At 37.6% G+C, this 20490-nt stretch overlaps 2 protein-coding genes across 2 annotated transcripts in view; one reads left to right on the top strand and one right to left on the bottom strand.

Moving 5' to 3' along the window:
- CHRM5 (cholinergic receptor muscarinic 5) overlaps positions 1–20490 on the bottom strand; it is a 74039-nt gene that overhangs the window by 45694 nt on the left and 7855 nt on the right. The window lies entirely within an intron of this gene.
- The window catches only part of AVEN (apoptosis and caspase activation inhibitor), a 166303-nt gene that overhangs the window by 23071 nt on the left and 122742 nt on the right, over positions 1–20490 (top strand). Inside the window, exon 2 of the mRNA XM_043982015.1 lies at positions 187–358. Coding sequence (XP_043837950.1) covers positions 187–358 — 172 coding nt within the window. The remainder of the gene's footprint in view (positions 1–186; positions 359–20490) is intronic.

Consider the following 20490-nt stretch of genomic DNA (forward strand, 5'->3'; position numbering starts at 1 on the left):
TTGGTCAAAGAAACTTCTATAATGCCTTAATGTTGAAATGCCCCACCATATCAAACAGCTTAGTGTATAAATTTGTTAATTCCTTAGTATTTTTAGCATTACTTATACAGTAAATGTCAAAAGAAAAAAAATCAAGGTTTTTTTTAAACTTCCTAGGGCTTACTTAATTTTCTGTAATGATTGCAGGTGGAAGGTGATGATGCTGAAACCTATGAAGAGAACAACGAATGGGGAAATTATTCCAGAAGAAAGATTGTCTCTAACTGGGATCGATATCAAGATTTTGAGAAAGAGACAGAAAATGAAAGTGGAGAATCACAAAGAGGGACCGATTTCAGTGTCCTGCTTAGTTCTGCAGGTAGGAATGCCATCTATGTACTTATTATTGCGTTTTCTGAAGGTTGGCCAGATATTTATTGTCTTTTTAAAGTGTTCTTAGTAACCAGCATTCTATAGATTTTTTTTTTTGTTCTTATTGAGTTGTGACTAGGTTTCAAATCCCAGTGGAGGTTGATCATCATAGTGCTATGAAATATCTGATTTATTTTTCTTTTTCTGTGAAAGTTAGGGTTTTCATGGACTAATATGGTAGGATTAAAGTCACTCAGAGATGGAAGAAAAGCTTTACATAAATAGAAAAGACTGAACACAAACACAGTATATGATATGAGCCTGAGAAATAAAAAGAAATGTTTTCTGAAGCTTCAAAAAAGGCATCTTCCTGCATTTTGGGAGACATAATTAAAAATATTTATATAGAACTATTCTCACAAGGAAGCAGCTAGCCTATATGTTATAACAATAATAATGATGATAGTGATGGTGATGATTAACATTAAATGGTGCTTTATGTTTTGTAAAGCCCTATATAGAGCCCATGTGAGGTCTGAGGATCTCATTGTCTCAAACAAGTCTTTGTTCTTGAACTAAGGGTGCTTTTGCTTTAGGGATACCAATGAGGAGTTGGAGGTCATTCTGTAGTACCATTATCAATTGAGAATCATTTTAGCTAGATTAAATAGCCTTTAGGAGAGGTGGGGTATTTAATAAGGTGGTACATTAAGAGTACAAAATACTCTCTTCCCCCTCTCCCAAAGTGTGTGACACTCTCTCCCACAAGTACATAATATTTTCAGGGGAAGAAGGCTCAACCTTAGGGAACACGTGTGTCAAAGGTATAACAGATCTTGGTTTCTGTAAATACTTTTCTTGAATTTGTGCTTTACTGAAGTTCCCTTAAGCATAGTGAATGTGTCTCTATGCTGTGCCACTTCTCAGTAGTGTGTATCTTGACAGAGCAGAAGAATCAAAGTTGATCATTTGTGGGGCATAGACAGACTTTCTTATATGGACTTATTCTTTTTCAGACTACTTCCCCCGCTTTCCCATTTCGTACTCCTGATCTTGAGGGAAAAGTATGTAGAGTTTGAGGAGAAAGAGCCAAAGTAGAGATCCTGGGATAGAAGAGGTAGAACAGAAAGTCTGGGGTTTGGGGATGGGATGAAGGAGCCTGAATGTAGTAATGAGCTGCTAGAAGTCAAATTTGAAATGAACTTTTTTCTCTGTTATTTTTACCTTACCCCTGCTTACCTCTCAGATTTCTGATTACTCATAACAGATTAAAATAATAAGCAATTGATTCCCCCCATAATATAATAGGGTGACCTAGGTCCTCTACAGGAAACACTAGTAGGAAGATATGAATAAGAAGGCACCACATTGTAGTAGGGAGAAGATAAGACTAGAATTCAGATGATCAGGATTCGTCCTGTTGTCACTAGACATAACATAGAGTTAAGCTTCAACTTTATCCCTTTTTCCTTGTCAGGAGCTGAATTCCCTGTATGTTTCTAGCAATATTTGCCCATAAAACACCAACAGATTTTAAAAAAGGAATGTGTGCTTGCTTCAGAATTCCAGAAAAGGGGAGAAGCTGGGAAAATAGCCTTCTATTCTGCTGTGACCTTAGGAGGAGAAAACCCAAGAGCTTAAGGCTTGGGTGCATGAATGGAAGGTTGTAGTAGGAAGAGCAGGGAGACTGACCTCTCTTGCCTCTGGAAGAAGATTAAGAGATCACACTGGGAGTTACTATAGGACTGAGACCTGAGAAATGTTTCGGAGGCATCTTGCAGAGGCTCAGTGTATCCCTTCGGGAGTATATTCAGTTCAACAATTCAGCACAGATTTATTAAATACTTATTATGTACAAGGCATTGTGTCAAGTATTAGGAATACAAAAAATACCTCTTCCCCCCACCCCTAATCCAGACAGTTTCTGTTTTCAAGGAACTTGTTATGGAGAAAGAAAAGTATACCTAGATAAGTAAATACAAGAGGTACACAAAATTAATACAAAACAATTTCAGGGAAGGCACTGTGGGCAGGGGATTGGTAATTGAACCGAATATTGAATAGAACAAGAAGAATTCCAGAGGTAGAGATGAGGAGGGCATGAATTCTGGGCATAGTGAGGAGGGCATTTTGACAGGAACATAGAGTTTGTGAAAAGGAATAATGTGAAATTAGATTGTAAAGGTAGCTGAGAGTCTGATTTATGAGGGCCTCTAAATGCCGGGCTAATGCCAGTTTGTAGTTTTAACTTGTAGGCAAGAAGGAACTGAATGCTTTAGGGAGTGACTGGCCAGAACTTTTGCCTTAGAAATATTATTTTGACAGCTGTGTTGGGGAAATATTGGAGAAAGAAGAGACTAGAAATAGGGAGACCAAATAGGAGGCTATTACTGTAGGACAGGCAAGAGGTTGAGAAGACCTGAATTATGGTGGCTGTGTGAGAAGAGAGCAGAGATAGGAGGTCTGTTGTGGTGATAGAATCCCACTGTTTCTTCACGTGTAACAGGCATCATAGAGAGAATGTCTTTAATCAGCTCTCTGCTCAACTGGGCTGAAATACATCCCCACCCCTCCCGCAGTCCCCCCCATGGGAATACACAAAGGCCTGGAATCATGGTTGTTTTTTATAGTTATCCTTGAAAACCTTCTATTCACTGATTAGGTTACTCTGTCTAGTGTTGCCTTGCAGGCAGACTAGGCTGTACTCGAAATATTGATTTTCCTTTTTTAATCCTTTGAGGCGTTAGAAATAATAAACCTAGAACGAACATGTTTGTGAAACCTGATAATAGTTTCAGTGCACAAAGCTGTCTCTGGGGGATTATGCTATTGAGATTTATTTGCTATTGGCAAATTTATATTTCATTTTGAATATTTTGGGTAGTGAGAATTATTAATGAATGAACCTGATTTGGTTGCTGTGCAAGTAGACAAGGAGAAATTAAAGATAAATGTGTGGGTGGGGATGGTGTAGGGGGAAGTCTATTGGAGAAGATGGAATGGAATGAGATCACTTGTTCTTATAGAGGGGTTTTCCTTGGTAAAGAGAAAGACCACTTCATGTGAGACAAGGGTGAAGGAGGAGAGAGTGGTTAAAGGGATCTGGGTGATATGGGATGAGAAAAAAGGGGAGAAGAGGGAGCTCTTGGTGAATGGCCTCAAACTTTTCTAGTAAAATATGAGGCATAATATGAGCCTTAGCTGAGAGAGTGATGGTGGTGGGAACTGTGGGAGCTTTGAGGAAGGATGAAAAGATTTGAAAGAGCCACTGTGGTAAGTAGGAGAGTGAGTTAATTGGGAAGGTGTAAAAGAGGGCCCTGTTAAAGTTATATAGTATGAATTTATGGTGAGCCCAGTCAGCAAGTTTTGTTCAGCAGCATGTTTGTAGGAGTGAAGGCAGTGGATGGTGGGGGCAAGCCAAGACTGAGACTTGGGAACACATGACTGTGACAAGACAAGGGGCTGGCATGGTCATGATTGATAGGAGGATGGCTGCCTAGGTGTCATCTGATACTCTTCAGTCTCTCATACTTTCCATTATCCGATCTGTTGCCAAGTCCTGTAGATTTAATTTGAAATTCTCTTTTCTCTATACCCCCTTCTCTTCTCTGACCCCACTGCCATTCTGGTATGGGCTCATAACCTCAAGCCAAGATTCTTGCAATAGCCTGTTTGTTAGTGTCGCTACATCAAGTCTTTCCTCATCCAGTCTATCTTCTACTCCGCTATCAAATTAATCTTCCAAAAGCACAGATTTTACCGTGTTGTCTCCCCACTCAATAAACTCCAAAGACTTGCCATCACATCCAGGATCAGATTGATCTTTAAAATCCATTATGATCTGCCCTCCCCCTTCCTTTTCAGTCTTTTTGTACCATTTTCCTTTCCCCACCCCTAAGTACACTTCAGTTTAGTGACACTGGAATTCCTGCTGTTCCTTGAATAAGAAACTGATTCTTGGCTATGGGCATTTTCCCTTACTGTACCTCCTCATCTCTGCCTCCTGGCTTCCTTGAAGTCACCGCTAAAATCCTACAAGAAACCTTTCCCAGAATGTCTTACTGCTAACACTTTTTCTGTTGATTAGTTCCAATTTATCTTGTTTGTAGTTGTATGTAGTTGTTTTCATGTTATCTCCCCACTGGATTGTGAATTCTTTGAGGGCAGTAACTGTCTTTTTCTTTTTCTTTTAGTATTTAAAGTCTAAATCCTAAAAATAGTATAGGTTTTTAGCTGAGAGTTTTCTTAGTTCAATAAACATTTTATTAAAGGCCTAATATGACCAAGACACATGTGAGAGGCAATGTGTCATACCCTTTGATCCAGTAGTACCACTTCCAAGTTTATATCCCAGACATCCCCAATAAAAGAAAAAGACCTATTTGTACAAAAAATATTTGTAGCAGCTTTTTTTTTTTATAGTGGCTAAGAATTGGAAATCAAAGGAATGCCCATCAATTGGGAAATGCCTAAACAAGCTGTGGTATATGATTATAATGGAATATTATTGTGCTGTAAGAAATGACAAGCAGGATGATTTCAGAAAGGCCTGGAAAGACTTACATGAACTGATGTTGAGTGAAGTGAGTAGAACCAGGAGAATATTGTACACAGTGACAGCAATATTATTTGATGAAAAATTGTGAATGAACTTGACTATTTTCAGCAAGACAATCCTGAAGGACTAATGATGAAGCATACTACCTGTCTCCAAAGAATGAACTGATATTGACTGAACACAGACTGAAGCATGTTATTTTTCACTCTCTTTCTTTAATTTTTTCCTTTTATTTGAGTTTTCTCTTACAAAATGACTAATAAGGTAATGTTTTACATAATTGGACATCTATAACCTATATCTGATTGCTTATAGCCTTAGGGAGAGGGGAAGGAAGAGGAGGAAGGAATAGAATTTGGGACTTAAAACTTTAAATAAAAACATTTATTATAAAAAAGAGAAAGCATGCCGAATATGATTGTCTCTTGGGGTCTTGCCTGAATAAAGACTGACATTTAAAAAAAAATGTGGTGTCCGGAACCACATTTTCTTTCTTTCTTTTTTTTTTTTGGGGGGGGGGCAGGGCAATGAGAGTTAAGTGACTTGCCTAGGGTCCTATAGCTAGTAAGTGTCAAGTGTCTGAGGCAGGATTTGAACTCAGGTCTTTCTGAATCCAGGGCTGGTGCTTTATCTACTGCGTCACCTAGCTGCCCCAATAATAATAATTATTATTTTGTGGGGCAATGAAGGTTAAGTGACTTGTCCAGGGTCACACAGGTAATCAATGTCAAGTGTCTGAGGCAGTATTTGAACTCAGGTTCTCCTGAATCAAGGGCTAGTGCTTTATCCATTGCACCACCTAGCTGCCCCAGAAGATGCCTCAATAACTCTTTTTTTGGGGGCGGGGGAAGGGCAGTGAGGGTTAAGTGATTTGCCCATCTAGCTGCCCCAGAACCACATTTTCTACCAGATATTCTACATTTGGTCTGACCAGGGCAGATTAAAATGGGACCTTATTCCTGGAAGTTTTGCCTCTTCATGCAGCTCAAAATGATGTTAGCCTTTTTTGCTGTGATATATTGTTAACTTATATTGCATTTGTACTCTACTACAACAGCTAGATCTTTTTGAAACAAACTATTTTTTTCACTCTGCTTTTCCTATCTTGTACTTTTAAAGGTTTTTTTTTTTGGTACCCAGATGTAAGATTAATTTGGCCCAATATTCTGGTTTGTCAAGATCTTTTTATATCCTAACACTGACGTCTAGTTTTGTGTTATTGGACAGCCTACCCAGCTTTGCGTCATTTGAAAATTTGGTAATCATGGATAAATATGTTAAAATACCACAGGGCGAAGCACAGATCTTTGGGATACTCCATTGGAGAACTCCTTCCAAGTTGATATCAAATCATTAATTACTACTTTTTAGGTCCAGGCATTCAACCGGTTATTAATCCATCTAATTGGGCTGTCATGAAGTCTACAAAATAGCACAAGAAACTTTAATAAATGCTTTGTTAAAATGTAGGAGGCATTTTGGTACAATGGGAAGGGTTCAAATCCAGGTCCCCTATGTGAGCTTTGGCAAGTCACTTAGCATTTCCAGGCTTCATTCTCCTCACCTGTACAGTAAGAGAATCAGACTATATGGCTTTTTTTTTTTAAAGATCCTTTGAGCTTTGTGTCTATAAACGTAGTGGGATATGATCTTAGGAAAGAAACTATATTACATCAGATTCCTTAGGCTGGCATTTCATCCCTCCAGGTCAAAGAAAGGTCTTTCACTGCATACTCTACCACGTTTTCTCCTGTGAACCTTAATAGTTCTTATTTTCTCTTCCAACATTTTCCAAATGGTGTTTTTCAAAACCCTGATGTTCTGCAGAATGTAAATTGTAGTTCTGTGATAGAATTTTGATGATAGTGTTAGATGGATTTTTTAGACAAGACCGATGATTTCATTGGCACAGGGAATTTCTAGTAGGAAAATCTCCCACCAATGCAGATATGTGGACAAAAATACTTATATGTAGTAATTTGGGGGGATGGAAATATTTGACTTCAATTTTCTCATCTTGTACTTTATACCTTGGACCCTTCCCCCCCTTTCCCGGGGGGTATTTCCTATTAACATTTGGTTTTTCTAAAATATGTATTTCAAGGTTCTGCCTAAAGGCCTAAAGGATGGCGTAGATGAGCCCTCAAAGTTCTATAATTCCTATTGTCACCCTATAATTCCCTAATCTCCCATCTCATAATTTTACCAACTATTCTTGATACTGAGATATTATTCCAGTGTTCTAAGAAGTGTTAGGTATGATTTTTTAAAACTAAGATAATACTAGGGTAATATGACCATTTTTAGGGGTCTTGCTAAATAGCCTCAAGCTAATAAACTTGTTACTGTTTAGTATATTTGCAGCTGTTATGTATCTTGCTCACATTCATTTGAGTTATTCCTATGAAGTTTAATTTTACAAAGTCAAATGACTATGATTGACTTAATGTTATTTTAGATAAAAAATGGATATGACTATTCCATTTGAGAGAGGAGAATGTTCAACCCATTACAACCCATCCTGGGATCCTATTCTTATTTGGAATTCTTAGGTGAAGTCAATTCATGAGAAATCTTGAAAGAATAAATTCTTTAGAACTAAGATTTATTATTGATATAAAAACTTTGGAAAGTTTCCAGAATCTGACCTTAGATATTTGGACTACCTTAAAATGATATTTATGTTAATCAAATGTTGGAGGTATATGGCTTAAAAATCAAAAGTGTTTATGGTGAGCATTTTTGTTAGAGTAGTCTAGGTGTTAATGTTTATCCAATTCTGTAGTCAGTTTAATGCTTTTTATGATCTGTTGTTGTTCCTTTCAGGAAATTAAATCACAGCTCTGGGTTCTATGTGTTTGCTTAAAGCTTTCAGAAGTCACTTTTTATTAGGCCTATTTGCCCCTATCTTTAATTCCTTAAAGAGTGTGTGGTTCATGGGACATAGCAGTTTGTTATCTTTTATGATGAGAGTGTAGTGAATATGATTATTATTTGAGTCAGGTTCATAATGTTTTTTACTCTTTTTGTGTGCTTGTACCACATGGGTAACTAAAGTAAGGTATATTTTGCCATATGTTTTCATTGTCTCAGTTCTTCATAAAATTTCATTGTGGGTTCATAAACTGAGAACTGGAAGGGTCCTGTGAGGTATCTAGTACCTCTGGCCCCCTGGTCTAGAGGTGTCAAATTCATAACCTGTGAGCTATATGGGATCTGCAAAAATCCAACGAGATTGAAATTTAATTGGAAAGAGTTTAACAAAAGAAATAGAAATTCAACAAAACATAGATGGCAGGGGGATCTGTTTTTATTTTATTTAAGTTTGACACCAATTATCTTGTCCAATCCCCTCATTTTATAGATGAGGAAACTGATAGCTAGAGGTTGTGATTTTTTTCAAAGTAGTCACATAGTGGAGCCAGGGTGGTTGAAGGTGGGGTCATCATGAATTTCTTGCTCAGATTTTTTGTTGAAGTGAGTTCCCTTGAAAAAAGCACCATACTAGAATTCAATAGACTATCTTACTATTTTAGCTCTGCCACGTAGCTATAGAATTGTGGATAAATCCTTTAACTGCCTGGTCCTTGGAGTTAGATGTGATAATCTATCAAGTTCTTCTAGTTCTAATGAGCTATGCATCTGAATTCATTTAGTAGAATTTCAAGCTAGAAATTCAAGGAATTAATTAAATCCCAAATTTACCTTAAGGGATGGCACCATCCATATTTAAAGAGTTTGAAGGTATTGTATTGCAGTTTTATCTTTCCTGCTTTAGTTACTTTTGTCATCCAGCTTTCCTTATTGTACAGAGAAGTAGGAATTTTTTAACCTAGGGCAAAAACAGTTGAACACCTTCTCTTATCCCCCTTTTCTTTTAAACCTAGGGAGAGAACAACATGTGTGTGTGTGTGGTGTGGTGGTCTTTTACAAACAGGAACCGGGGTACTCTTAGGAGGGAAAGGGCTTCTTAAGACTAGGTGTTGTCTTAAAAAGAGAGGGTATTTAAATGTCTAAACCATTTGAGAACTCCAAGCAGCTGAACTGCTCCTTGGAGAGGGGTGTGCTTCTGCAAACATCATTCTTTCTGAGGCAAGAGGATCCTAAAGGCACCCTAAGAGCTCCAGACATAGGGCCCAGCCTTCTTAGACTAGGAGTGTTTAAAGGCAAAGGGAAAATAGTATTCACTTAAGAAAAATTCACTTTATAGTCAAGTTTTCTAAAATTCCAATATATAGAGGTACTTATATACCTAGAATACAGAGTAGCTTAATGATGCTAAATGCCCCATTTCTTTTTTTTTTGGAGGGGGGCAATGAGGGTTAAGTGACTTGCCCAGGGTTACACAGCTTGTAAGTGTCAAGTTTCTGAGGCCCGATTTTAACTGAGGTCCTCCTGAATCCAGGGCCGGTGCTTTATCCACTGTACCACCTAGCTGCCCACTATACCCCATTTCTTAGATATAATTCATTATGACATTTCTGATATTTATTTTTTGTGTGTGCTTTGAGTTTCATGGAGAAGACATTTTGTGTTCTCGTTTTTCATAGCAGCCTACTGTAAAATAAGATTACCTCATTTTTTCTGCTATTGATCATTTTGACTGAGGTTTCTCATTGATCTCTGATTATTTTATTTTATTATTTTTTCTTTTTTGGTGGAGCAATGAGGGTTAAGTAACTTGCCCAGGGTCACAGCTAGTAAGTGTCAAGTGTCTGAGGCTGGTTTTGAACTCAGGTCCTCCTGAATCCAAGGCTGGTGCTTTATCCACTGTGCCACCTAGTTGCCCCTATTTTATATTTTTCAGAAGTATAATGGGTTCAATTAAAAATGCCATAAAATGAACTGGTAGAACTGGGAGGGGGAAAGAATGAATATAGAGTTGGAAGGAAAGTAACTTTTTACTATGTGGGAGCCAGTAACTGCCATGTTTTGTAAGAGGTAAAGTATATTGTATAATGACTAAACATACTTTGACATTATTTGTTTACTGTTTATTGCAGTACACATTAGATTTCAGGATTGTTCCTGTGTAATTTCCTCTTTAGTTAGCAGTTTCTAAGAGGAGTAGAGGCATTGGATATTAGCTTGCATTAGGTTTAATGAGCTTACATTTGAAAGCAAAGTAAAGCTTCAGTGAATTGTTGATTTTCATCTTTGTTTTATCAGTCAGAGCTTCAGAACACTTAATTTTCTCTTTTGATGCTCTCAGCTTAATAGCCATGTCAATCCATTGTTTTTATGCTAAATGTGAATAATTATAAACTATAAATAATTATAGTCCCATTGATTTATTTTCCCATTCTTTTTTGCACATATGCAATTTTTTTTCTATGAAAAGTCTAGATAGATGAGTATACTTCCTTTTTTTTTTTTTGGGTATACTTCCTTTTTGACATGTAATTCAGTGACTTAAAAATGCTATCCCCCTTGGGGGCAGCTAGGTGAGTACCTGAGTTCAAATCCGGCCTCAGACACTTGACACTTACTAGCTGTGTGACCCTGGGCAAGTTGCTTTACCCCCATTGCCCCGCAAAAAAAAAAATGCTATCCCTCAAAATCCTATAACTGAAAGGAATTTTGTTAATTTTGAGTAATATTACTACTGAATTAATCAGATAATGTAATGCTTAGTGGACAAAGTAAAATTTTAATAATTCGAAACAAGGTGAAATCTTATAATGATCAAAATATGGCAAGTGTTAATTTAAGCCAGCTGAATTTGAGAAGGTATATTTGACTGGTATGTAGTTGTCTTGCTTTTAGAAAGGACCACATTTGTAATGAGGGTCTTAGAGGTCCTGTTTCTCTTCTAGGTTTATCAGGCACATCATTGCAACTAACAGAGCCATGAAGAGAAAAAAAATGCAAAAAAAATAATCTCCAAACCTATTATATAATCTAACTAACTTTGGAGGATGAAGGAATTCTACCATTTTTGGGTAAATGCATAGAAGATAGCTGAATTGGTTTGAATATGTGACATTGTACTTTTTAAAAAAATCATATTTTCCCCCAATTACATGTAAAGATAGTTTTCAACATTCATTTTTGTAAGATTTTGAGTTCCAAATTTTTTCCCTTCTTCCCTTTCCTCTTCCTTCCCCAAGACAGCAAGCAATCTGATATATGTTATAATCATGTTAAACATATTTCCACATTAGTCATGTTGTAAAAGAAGAATTGGAACAAAAGGGAAAAACCAAAAACACAACCAAAAAATGAAAATAGGATGCTTTGATATGCATTCAAACTCCATAGTTCTTTTTCTGGATGTGGAAAGCATTTTACATCTTGAGTCTTTTGGAATTGTCTTGGATCATTGTATTGCTGAGAAGAGCTGTCTATCGCAGTTGATTATTGCATAATGTTCCTGTGACTGTGTACAATGTTCTCCTGGTTCTGCTCACTTCACTCAGTATCAGTTCATGTAAGTCTTTCTAGGCTTTTCTGAAATTTGCCTGCTCATCATTTGTTATAGCACAATAGTATTCCATTACATTAATATACCACAGTTTGTTCAGTCATTCCCCAATTGATGTCCATCTGTTCAATTTCCAATTCTTTGCTACATTGTACTTTTTTAAGTGGTTTACTTCATTCTTTGATGATGATGGGTTTGCGGTATTTCTTTCCTCTTCAGATTTTCTCTTCAAGTACCTATAATTTTTTTTTGGCTACTTGCTTGTGTTGGTCCCTCATGAAAAGATTTGTTGGTTTGATCTATGCATGACAGTGAGAAAGAATGTTAGTTCTTAATCTTAACCCCAGTTTAATTTTCTTGGCTATTTGAATGGAAATTTTCTTTAAAAGTACATATAACATTATTATAGCCACCTATATATTATTCTCTCCCTAATAATACTATAAAAGAAAAATCTTGAAACTCTGAAAAAGAGAACAAGATTTGTTTAATTTAGTCAGTATACATTTAATAAGTGCCTGAAACATAGCAGGCTTTGGTAAGTGCTGGAGGTACAAAGAAAGACAAAAGAAAGTCTCTTTTCTTTGAGGAGCTCATAGTCTAAAGGAGAGACAACATACAAATAACTCTGTTGTTCAGTCATGTCTGACTCTTTGTGATTCCATAGACCATAGCTCACCAGGCCCCTCTTGAAGTCTGTTCAAGTTCATGTTCCTTGTTTCTATGATACTATCTATCCATCTCATCTTCTGCTATCCCCTTTTCTTTTTCCTTCAGTCTTTCCCAACATCAGGGTCTTTTCCAATGAGGTCCATCTTCTCATTTTATGGCCAAAGTATTTAAGCTTCATCTTCAGTATTTGATCTTCCAGTGTATAGTCTGAATTAATTTCTTTAAGTATTGACTAATTTGATTTTCTTGCTGTCCAAGGAACTCTCAAAAGTCTTCTCCAGCACCACAATTCAAAAGCATCAATTCTGCGGCACTCAGCTTTCCTTATAGTCCAACTCTCACAGCCATACATTGCTACTGGAAAAAATATAGCTTTGTCTATATAGACCTTTGTCAGCAAGGTGATGTCTCTCCTTTTTTAGTTTGCTGTCCAGATTTGCCATAGCTTTCCTTTCAAGGAGCAATCATCTTTTAATTTCATGGCTGCAGTTGCCATTTGCATTGATCCTTGAGCTCAAGAATATAAAATCTGACAGTACTTCCATTTCTTCTCCCTCTATTTGCCAGGAAGTGATTGGGCCAGTTGCCAAGATCTCAGTTTTTTTTTATGTTAAGCTTCAGGCCAACTTTTACACTCTCCTCTTTCACCTTCATCAAGAGACTTATTAATTTCTCTTCATTTTCTGCCACCAGAGTGGTATCATCTACATATCTGAGATTGTTGATATTTCTCCTGGCAACCTTAATTCCAGCTTTTGATTCATCCAGCCTGGCATTTCACATAATTTCTTCTCTATATAAGTTAAAGTGACAATATATGGCCTTGTCATACTCCTTTTCCAATGTTAAACCAATCAGTTGTTCCATGTTCAGTTCTAACTTGTTGCTACATAAATGTTCCTCAGAAGACAAGTAAGACAATCTCGTTCTCACATCTCTATCCCATCGCTTTGAAGACTTGTCACGTTTTTTTCGGATCCATACAGTTAAAGGCTTTAGTATCATGAGTGAAGCAGAAATATATGTTTTTCTGGAACTCCCCTGCTTTCTCCTTAATCTGGCAAATGTTGGCAGTTTGGTCTCTAGTTCCTCTCTAGCTTTGAAAATCATCCTACACTTCTGGTAATTCTTGGTTCATATATTGCTGAAGCCTAGCTTGCAGAATCTTAAGCATAACCTTGCTGGTTTGTGAAATGAATGCAACATTCCTTAGCATTGCCCTTCTTTAGAATTATCCAGTGGTTATTGTTATGTTTTTCAAATGTGCTGACATATTGAGTGTAGTACTTTAACAGCATCATCATTTAGGGTTTTAAATAGCTCAGCTTGGATTCCATCATTCTCCAGGATGTCTGGCTTTAGATCAGTAACTACACCAATGTGGTTGATGTTAAGATCTTTATTATATAGTTCTTTTGTGTATTCTTGCCCCATCTTCTTTTTTTGGGTGAGGCATTTGGGGTTAAGTGATTTGCCCAGGGTCACACAGCTAGTAAGTGTTAAGTGTCTGAGACCACATTTGAACTAAGGTCCTCCTGACTCCAGGGCCAGTGCTCTATCCACTGTGCCACCTAGCTGCCCCATTGCCCCATCTTCTTAATCTCTTTTGCTTCTGTTAAATCACTTGTTATTGTTTGTCTTTTGTTCTTGAAAAGGGACATGACATCAGGGTAATGTCATAACTTGCAGTGAATTGGATTTAAGTGAAGGAGGGCTGTGCAAAGTCACTAAACTCACTCTCTCCTCCAGAGGCCCCTCTAGAGCCATTTCAGGATGACTGGAGATGACCCTGGATTTTTTTTTTTTTTTTGGTGAGGCAATTGGGGTTAAGTGACTTGCCCAGGGTCACACAGCTAGTAAGTGTTAAGTGTCTGATGTCAGATTTGAACTCAGGTCCTCCTGACTCCAGGGCTGGTGCTTTATCCACTGCGCCACCTAGCTGCCCCGACCCTGGATTTTTAAGGCAATTAGGGTTAAGGTCACACAGCTAGTAAATGTGAGATGAGATTTGACCTCAGGTCCTCCCAACTTCAGGGCCAGTGCTCTATCTATTGTGCCACCTAGCTCCTCCCTGTTAAATCACTATCATTTTTTGGGAAACAACTATATACAAGCAGACTCTATCCAGGAGGGCACTAGTATTAATAGGGATTGGGAAAGGCTTCCTGTAGAAGGTGGGATTTTAGTTGGGACTTAAAGGAAGCCAGGGAAACCAGGAGGTGGAGATGAAGAGGGAAGGGATTCTAGGCATGAAGGGCAGCCCAAGAATATGCCCAGAGCCTAGATATGGAGCTTGTTGTTGTTTGTCCTTAGTTCTCGAAGAAGGCCATGACAGATGTCATGACTTGTAATGAATTGTATTTAAGTGAGGAAGGGCTGTACATGGTCACCAAACTCACTCTTTCCTCCAGAGCCATCTGGGTCCAGTGGCAAGATGTGTTATCAGGACGACTGGAGATGGCCCCGGATGCAGTGAGAGACCAAGAAAGGCCTCATTTACCTATTTTTAAAAATAGATAAAAGGGTTGGGGTGGTGGTGGAAACTCCCAGGATTTCTGACATAAAGAGATACAATGCTATTTAGGCCCACCCTGAGCCATCAAGAGGTTAAACTAATGCAAAATGAGGCCTGTACTGGGACCTATTGTTTACCAATCAGTGAGGGCCAGAGTTATGTCAGTTGAGGAGTGTGAGTGGTCCTTAGAAGATATCTTGCAGGTCAACTCCAAGAAATCTTGTGAGATTTTTTCAGACAAATTGTATTCCTTTGAGCAGAGCACCACAGGTAAGGGTATGATTCCCTATAGGGAAAGAGGGAGAAAAAGGGATAGAAAGAAGAGATGGAGCATCTTTTATGTGGAACAAGAGAAGGAAGCTAGTGTCTTTGGATTAAAGAGTATGTGGGGGGGCAGCTAGGTGGCGCAGTTGATAGAGCACCAGCCCTGGAATCAGGAGTACCTAAGTTCAAATCCAGCCTCAGACGCTTTACACTTATTAGCTGTGTGACCCGGGCAAATCACTTAACCCCAATTGCCTCACCAAAAATAAATAAATAAACAAACAAATAAATAAATAAAGAGTATGTGGCGGGGGCAGCTAGGTGGTGCAGTGGATAAAGCACCAGCCCTGGATTCAGGAGGACCTGAGTTCAAATTTGGCCTCAGACACTTCAAATTACTAGCTGTATGACCCTGGGCAAGTCATTTAGCCCTCATTTTCCCTCCCTCCCCTCAAAAAGAACCCAGAAGAGTATGTGGGGAGATATAGAGTGTAAGAAGACTGGAAAGGCATGTGTTGGGGTGGGGGTGGGGGCTATAGGTGCTGAAGTATTTTGAATGCCAAACAGAGGATTTTGTATTTGCTAGCACTCCTTCTGCCCAAGTTAGAAGCATTTTTTTAGAGTTTTAAGAGATAATTTGTATACTAAATAATTCATCTGCTCCAAATTCTCTAGGGAAATTCTTCAAATACTGCTGATGATTGCTAATTTTCACTCAATTCTTTGATAGTTTCCACTGGTACCTGTTCTTACTCTTTCAAGTGACATTTGTTGCCAAGAGTGACATGAAGAAAGTTTGCAGTCTGGTGTATAGAGAAGTCCAGGAGCCAAAGGTATTGATTGATGATGATTTAGTGTGAACTCAGCATTGATTCTCTATACATTGCTCATCTTTCTGGGCCTTTTTGTCACTAGTTACAAAATGAAGGGAATACTTATTTCCAAAATGGTTCTGGATGCTAGGACAAGAGTAGATGCTGATTATTAGTGAAAAATACTATTTTAGGGAGCAGCTAGGTGGTGCAGTGGATAAAGCACTGACCCTGGATTCAGGAGGACCTGAGTTCAAATTTGATCTCAGATTGGATCCTCATTGCCCCCCTTCCCACCAAAAAAAGAAAAAGAAAAATGCTATTTTAAAAAGAAATTATTGTTGAAGATTCATTGGTGTGGATATAAGCAAATTATAACTAGCTTTTTATTTTCCTTTGGATAGTTATGTGGAAGTTGACAAATAACAAAATCACTTAATTACTATGTGTACTGGTCTTATGCTACTTGAGCAACTGTTTGTGGGGGAGGGAAGAGGGTTATGGGTATGTTTGTTTCTATTAAAGTGCACAATTGTGCTTCTATCCAATACATAATGCTACCATTTTAGGCACAGGAAAGGAAAATTAAGAAAACGAAGTCCCAAACTCCCATTTCTTTTTTGTAACATTCCCTTCCCTTCCCCTTCCTCTTTCAGAGTTTCATCATCTTCCTGCTTCTCTATACTACCACCAACAAAAAAAGGATCCTATTTGATTTCTACTCTGATTTATGTATTTTTAGGCCTTTTAGCTATAATTGTGAAGTAAAAAGCTTTGTCCCCTATAAACATATTTTTAGGCAATAGAAATGAATTGAGGGGCTAGAATGAGAGGTTTATTCTTTCCCCTGAAGTCATAATAGATTTACCATAAAGTACTTGCTTTTAAACTATTTTAGGAAACCTGAGGGTATTGGGTCAGAATGGATATTAGGGAATCTAGGCTTTATCTTTTTTCTCTCTTCCAAAATAACCCTTTCACTCTCATTCTTCTGCTTTAAGATTCTTAAATACAAGGGATTCTGAAAGACTTCACTTTTCTCTCTGTCCTGCCATCCTTGGCCTGCTTTTCCCCTACGCCTTCTAGTATTGGTGATTATGCCATTGTCCCTTGGGAAGACAAATCCATAGCCTGTGGCAGAGTATTTTAATACCTAGGATACCTGACTCAGCATCTCTTATCCCCTAGATACTATTCTGAACCAGAGAGCAGAAAAGGAGAGTGAGAGAGACAACAGTCGGGAATAAGGGATATGGGAATACATGGAGCACAGGGCTCTTTGAAAGTAAGGTCTAAGATCTTTTTTTAAAAACACATATAAGTGTTGCCTTGTTTAATTCTTAAACATATATATGTATGTATATATGCAGATATACAAATACACACAGTACACATGCCTATACATGCCAGTTATAGGCACTGGAGAACTAGTAACAACAAAAAGAAAATGAAAAGTTTACTTGGCTTTATAATTTATATGAGCTGCTTGCCATTTATTTATGCCTAATTAACATTCAACATAATAATAATTACATATATAATATCTTTGTTCATGAAAGGCTTTTCCAGATGAAATGTTTGCCATACTGTTGGAATCACAGATCTGAACCAAAACCAGAAATCACCAAATGTGTAAATTTGGACTAATCAGTAAAACAAACTCTGTATGTATTCTCAGCTTCAAAGTTTGTTGTAGCATAATTAGTGCATCCACAGTCTTATTGATGAGAGTTCCTCCTTAGCCATGTAGATCATTAGCAGTTTTTTGCAAGTCTTGTTCATGTATTTCCATAGTAGAGGATCTCTCCAATGCATGTTACTTTAATATTTCACTGGCACCGATGAAAATTTAGGTTGTCCATTGTTACCTTATATAGTCTTGCTACATGATTATCCCACTTTTATACAGTGTCTTTTTCACCATTTGTAATTTGTAAATCTGTCTCCAGATGCCAATATTTACTTATACCCACCATGCATTTTTCTATTGCCCTTTGGGTCACCTGTAGTTTTTACTTTTTTAAGATTGCGTTTCATAGCATTAGTACCAGAATATTGGTGTTAAAAATATGGGCTTTTGAAACCAGGGAACAGCCTTGTATCACTGAAAGTATCCTCACAATTTCCCAAATGTAACCTCATATTTGATTCTGCCCCAGTTTATTGTCCATTTTTTATAACTTAAAAATGAAGGGAGAACATTGGTTGTGAATTACATTAGTACTGCTTGTTTCTAGGGCTGTGTTGGAACATTGTTACTTAAATGTAATAACATAAAACTAACCACTTTAAATCAGGACTTTCTCAGTGAGGTACTTACTGGGTTTTGTCACATTGAGAAGTTCTAATACAATAATGTGAAAGGCATGTTATTAACAAAAAAGATATTAAACTTATTTAGTGTCTATGGTCAGTTATGTTATGAGAGCTTTTCTTTTTTAAGAATTCTGCTTTCTTAGTATGGCATTAAAATATTTTATGTTCAGTTCCACATACATATTTGATATCCTTAGACTTAGTCACCACTGGGCATGATTGGTAGGAAACACACTAAATATGGAATAGTTTTTTCATTAATTCTGAGGCAGCTTTTAGCTACTTCCCTTTCTCTTAATTGTGTTTCTTTGTCTCCCAATCTTCTTTATTTTAACATTTCATAAAAAGTAGCAAGAGTTGCTTTTATAACATTTATTTGATGCTCCTTCTTAAGTATATTCTTATTGGTAAATCATCTGAAAATGGAGGGTTTCCCCTTTAGAGTTTTCCTTCCATTGAAATCCAGAGACTAAAAGTCTGGAGAGTGTTACATTTAGTAGTAGGAGTGTAATTAAAATTTTTATCATGTGAATGACCTATAAAATTACTCAAGATCTATGATCTTATCTTTATGCATTTTTGTTCCTGTCTTTGTAATGTCACATAAAAACATTTCCTAGATCCTTATTTTCAGGTGAAAAAGAAGCTATTCTTGGTAAATTATACAGGGAAAGCAGGTTTTTTTCCATTTACTCTTTTTCTTTTTTTTTTTTTTTTGTTTTGTTTGTTTTTTGCAGGGCAATGAGGGTTAAGTGACTTGCCCAGGGTCACACAGCTAGTAAGTGTCAAGTGTCTGAGGCTGGATTTGAACTCGGGTACTCCTGAATCCAGGGCCAGTGCTTTATCCACTACCCCACCTAGCTGCCCCCAACATTTTTTTTTTTTAGTGAGGCAATTAGGGTTAAGTGACTTGCCCAGGGTCACACAGCTAGTAAGTGTTAAGTGTCTGAGGCTGGATTTGAACTCAGGTACTCCTGACTCCAGGGCTGGTGCTCTATCCACTGCGCCACCTAGCTGCCCCTCCTTTTCTTTTTCTTAATATGGATCTAATTTATTCATGTCTTGGGGATTTTAAGTTTAGGTATCTGTAGAATACTCTGGGAAAATTACTATTGGAAGTTAGTTTCCCTCTAAAGACAAGGGACAGTTTTGGCACTTTTACCTCTAAGTATATTAAGGAGTTAAGAGTTAAGATGTCACTATGAAGCAACAGGAGATCCCAAAGTGAGGAGAAAGGATGGGGAAAAAGAAGCTAGTTTCTTTTGACTAGGACAAATGTTGGAAATGCTGATAAAATGTTTTTCGTCATTGTTTTCACTGTTTCTCTATGGCATTTCTAGAGTCTGGGAGGCTGAAGTTTTCTCTGTGACTACTAGTATTTCTACTTTATATCTTGCCCCAATAATTCATGTCTGAGGGGGCAGACATTAATTCAATTGCAGACTCTTGAGGTCTCTGGTATATTTCTTCCATTACTCCTATGCATTTTTTTTCCTTTTGAGATTTCTCCTCCTGCCTACCCCCAACCAAACGTTTAATTGACCTTATAGAAACACACACACACACACACACACACACACAATTTGCTTCTTCTGTCAGTTGGTTACTGTATTCCAGACACATTTTCCCTTCATGTTCCTATATCTTTTTTTCTTCTTTTTTTTTTTTAGTGAGGCAATTGGGGTTAAGTGACTTGCCCAGGGTCACACAGCTAGTAAGTGTTAAGTGTCTGAGGTCGGATTTGAACTCAGATATTCCTGACTCCAGGGCCAGTGCTCTATCCACTGCACCATCTAGCTGCCCCTGTTCCTATATCTTTTTCCTTTTTTCCTTCCTTCCTTCCTTTGCAGGTTACTTGCTCAGAGTCACACAGCTAGTAAATATCAAGTGTCTGAGGTCAGATTTGAACTCAGGTCCTCCTGAATCCAGGGCTGGTGCTTTATCCACTGCACCACCTAGCTTCCCCTTCCTTCAACATTTCAATCGATATTCAATCAGCAATATTTATTAAGTGCCTTTCATGTAGCAGTCACTGTGCTAGGCATTGTGGATAAGAATGTGAAGAATAGAAATCACAATTCTGAGTCAGAAAGAGCTGACATTCCCATGGAGGAGACCACACTGACAGATATAAGGACATACAAATGAAATGTAATGCCAAGTACAAAGTAGTTAAATAAAGGTAGTTTGAGAAGGAAGTTCTTAACAGTTGAGGGGATCAGGAAAAGCTTCATATGCAGTATACAATGTGGTGCTTTAATTATGTCTTGAATAAAGAGACAATTTCTGTTTTGCGGAAGTAAAGAGTTCATTTCAGGCTTGGGATACTATCAGTGCACAAGCATAGAGATGGGAGATAGAGTATAGTTTATGAGAAGTGAAATCCAGTTTGACCTGATTACAGAGTGAAGGGTGTGTGTGTGTGTGTGTGTGTGTGTGTGTGTGTGTGTGTGTGTAAGAATTCTATAAAGCTGGAAAGAGAGGTTGGGACTTTGTTGTGTGGGGCTTTAATGGCTAAAAAGAGATCATATTTTATCCTTGGGGCAATAGGTAACCACTGGAATTTACTGAGTAGGAT

This window comes from Dromiciops gliroides, chromosome 2 (assembly GCF_019393635.1).
Source record: "Dromiciops gliroides isolate mDroGli1 chromosome 2, mDroGli1.pri, whole genome shotgun sequence".
NCBI lineage: Eukaryota > Metazoa > Chordata > Mammalia > Microbiotheria > Microbiotheriidae > Dromiciops > Dromiciops gliroides.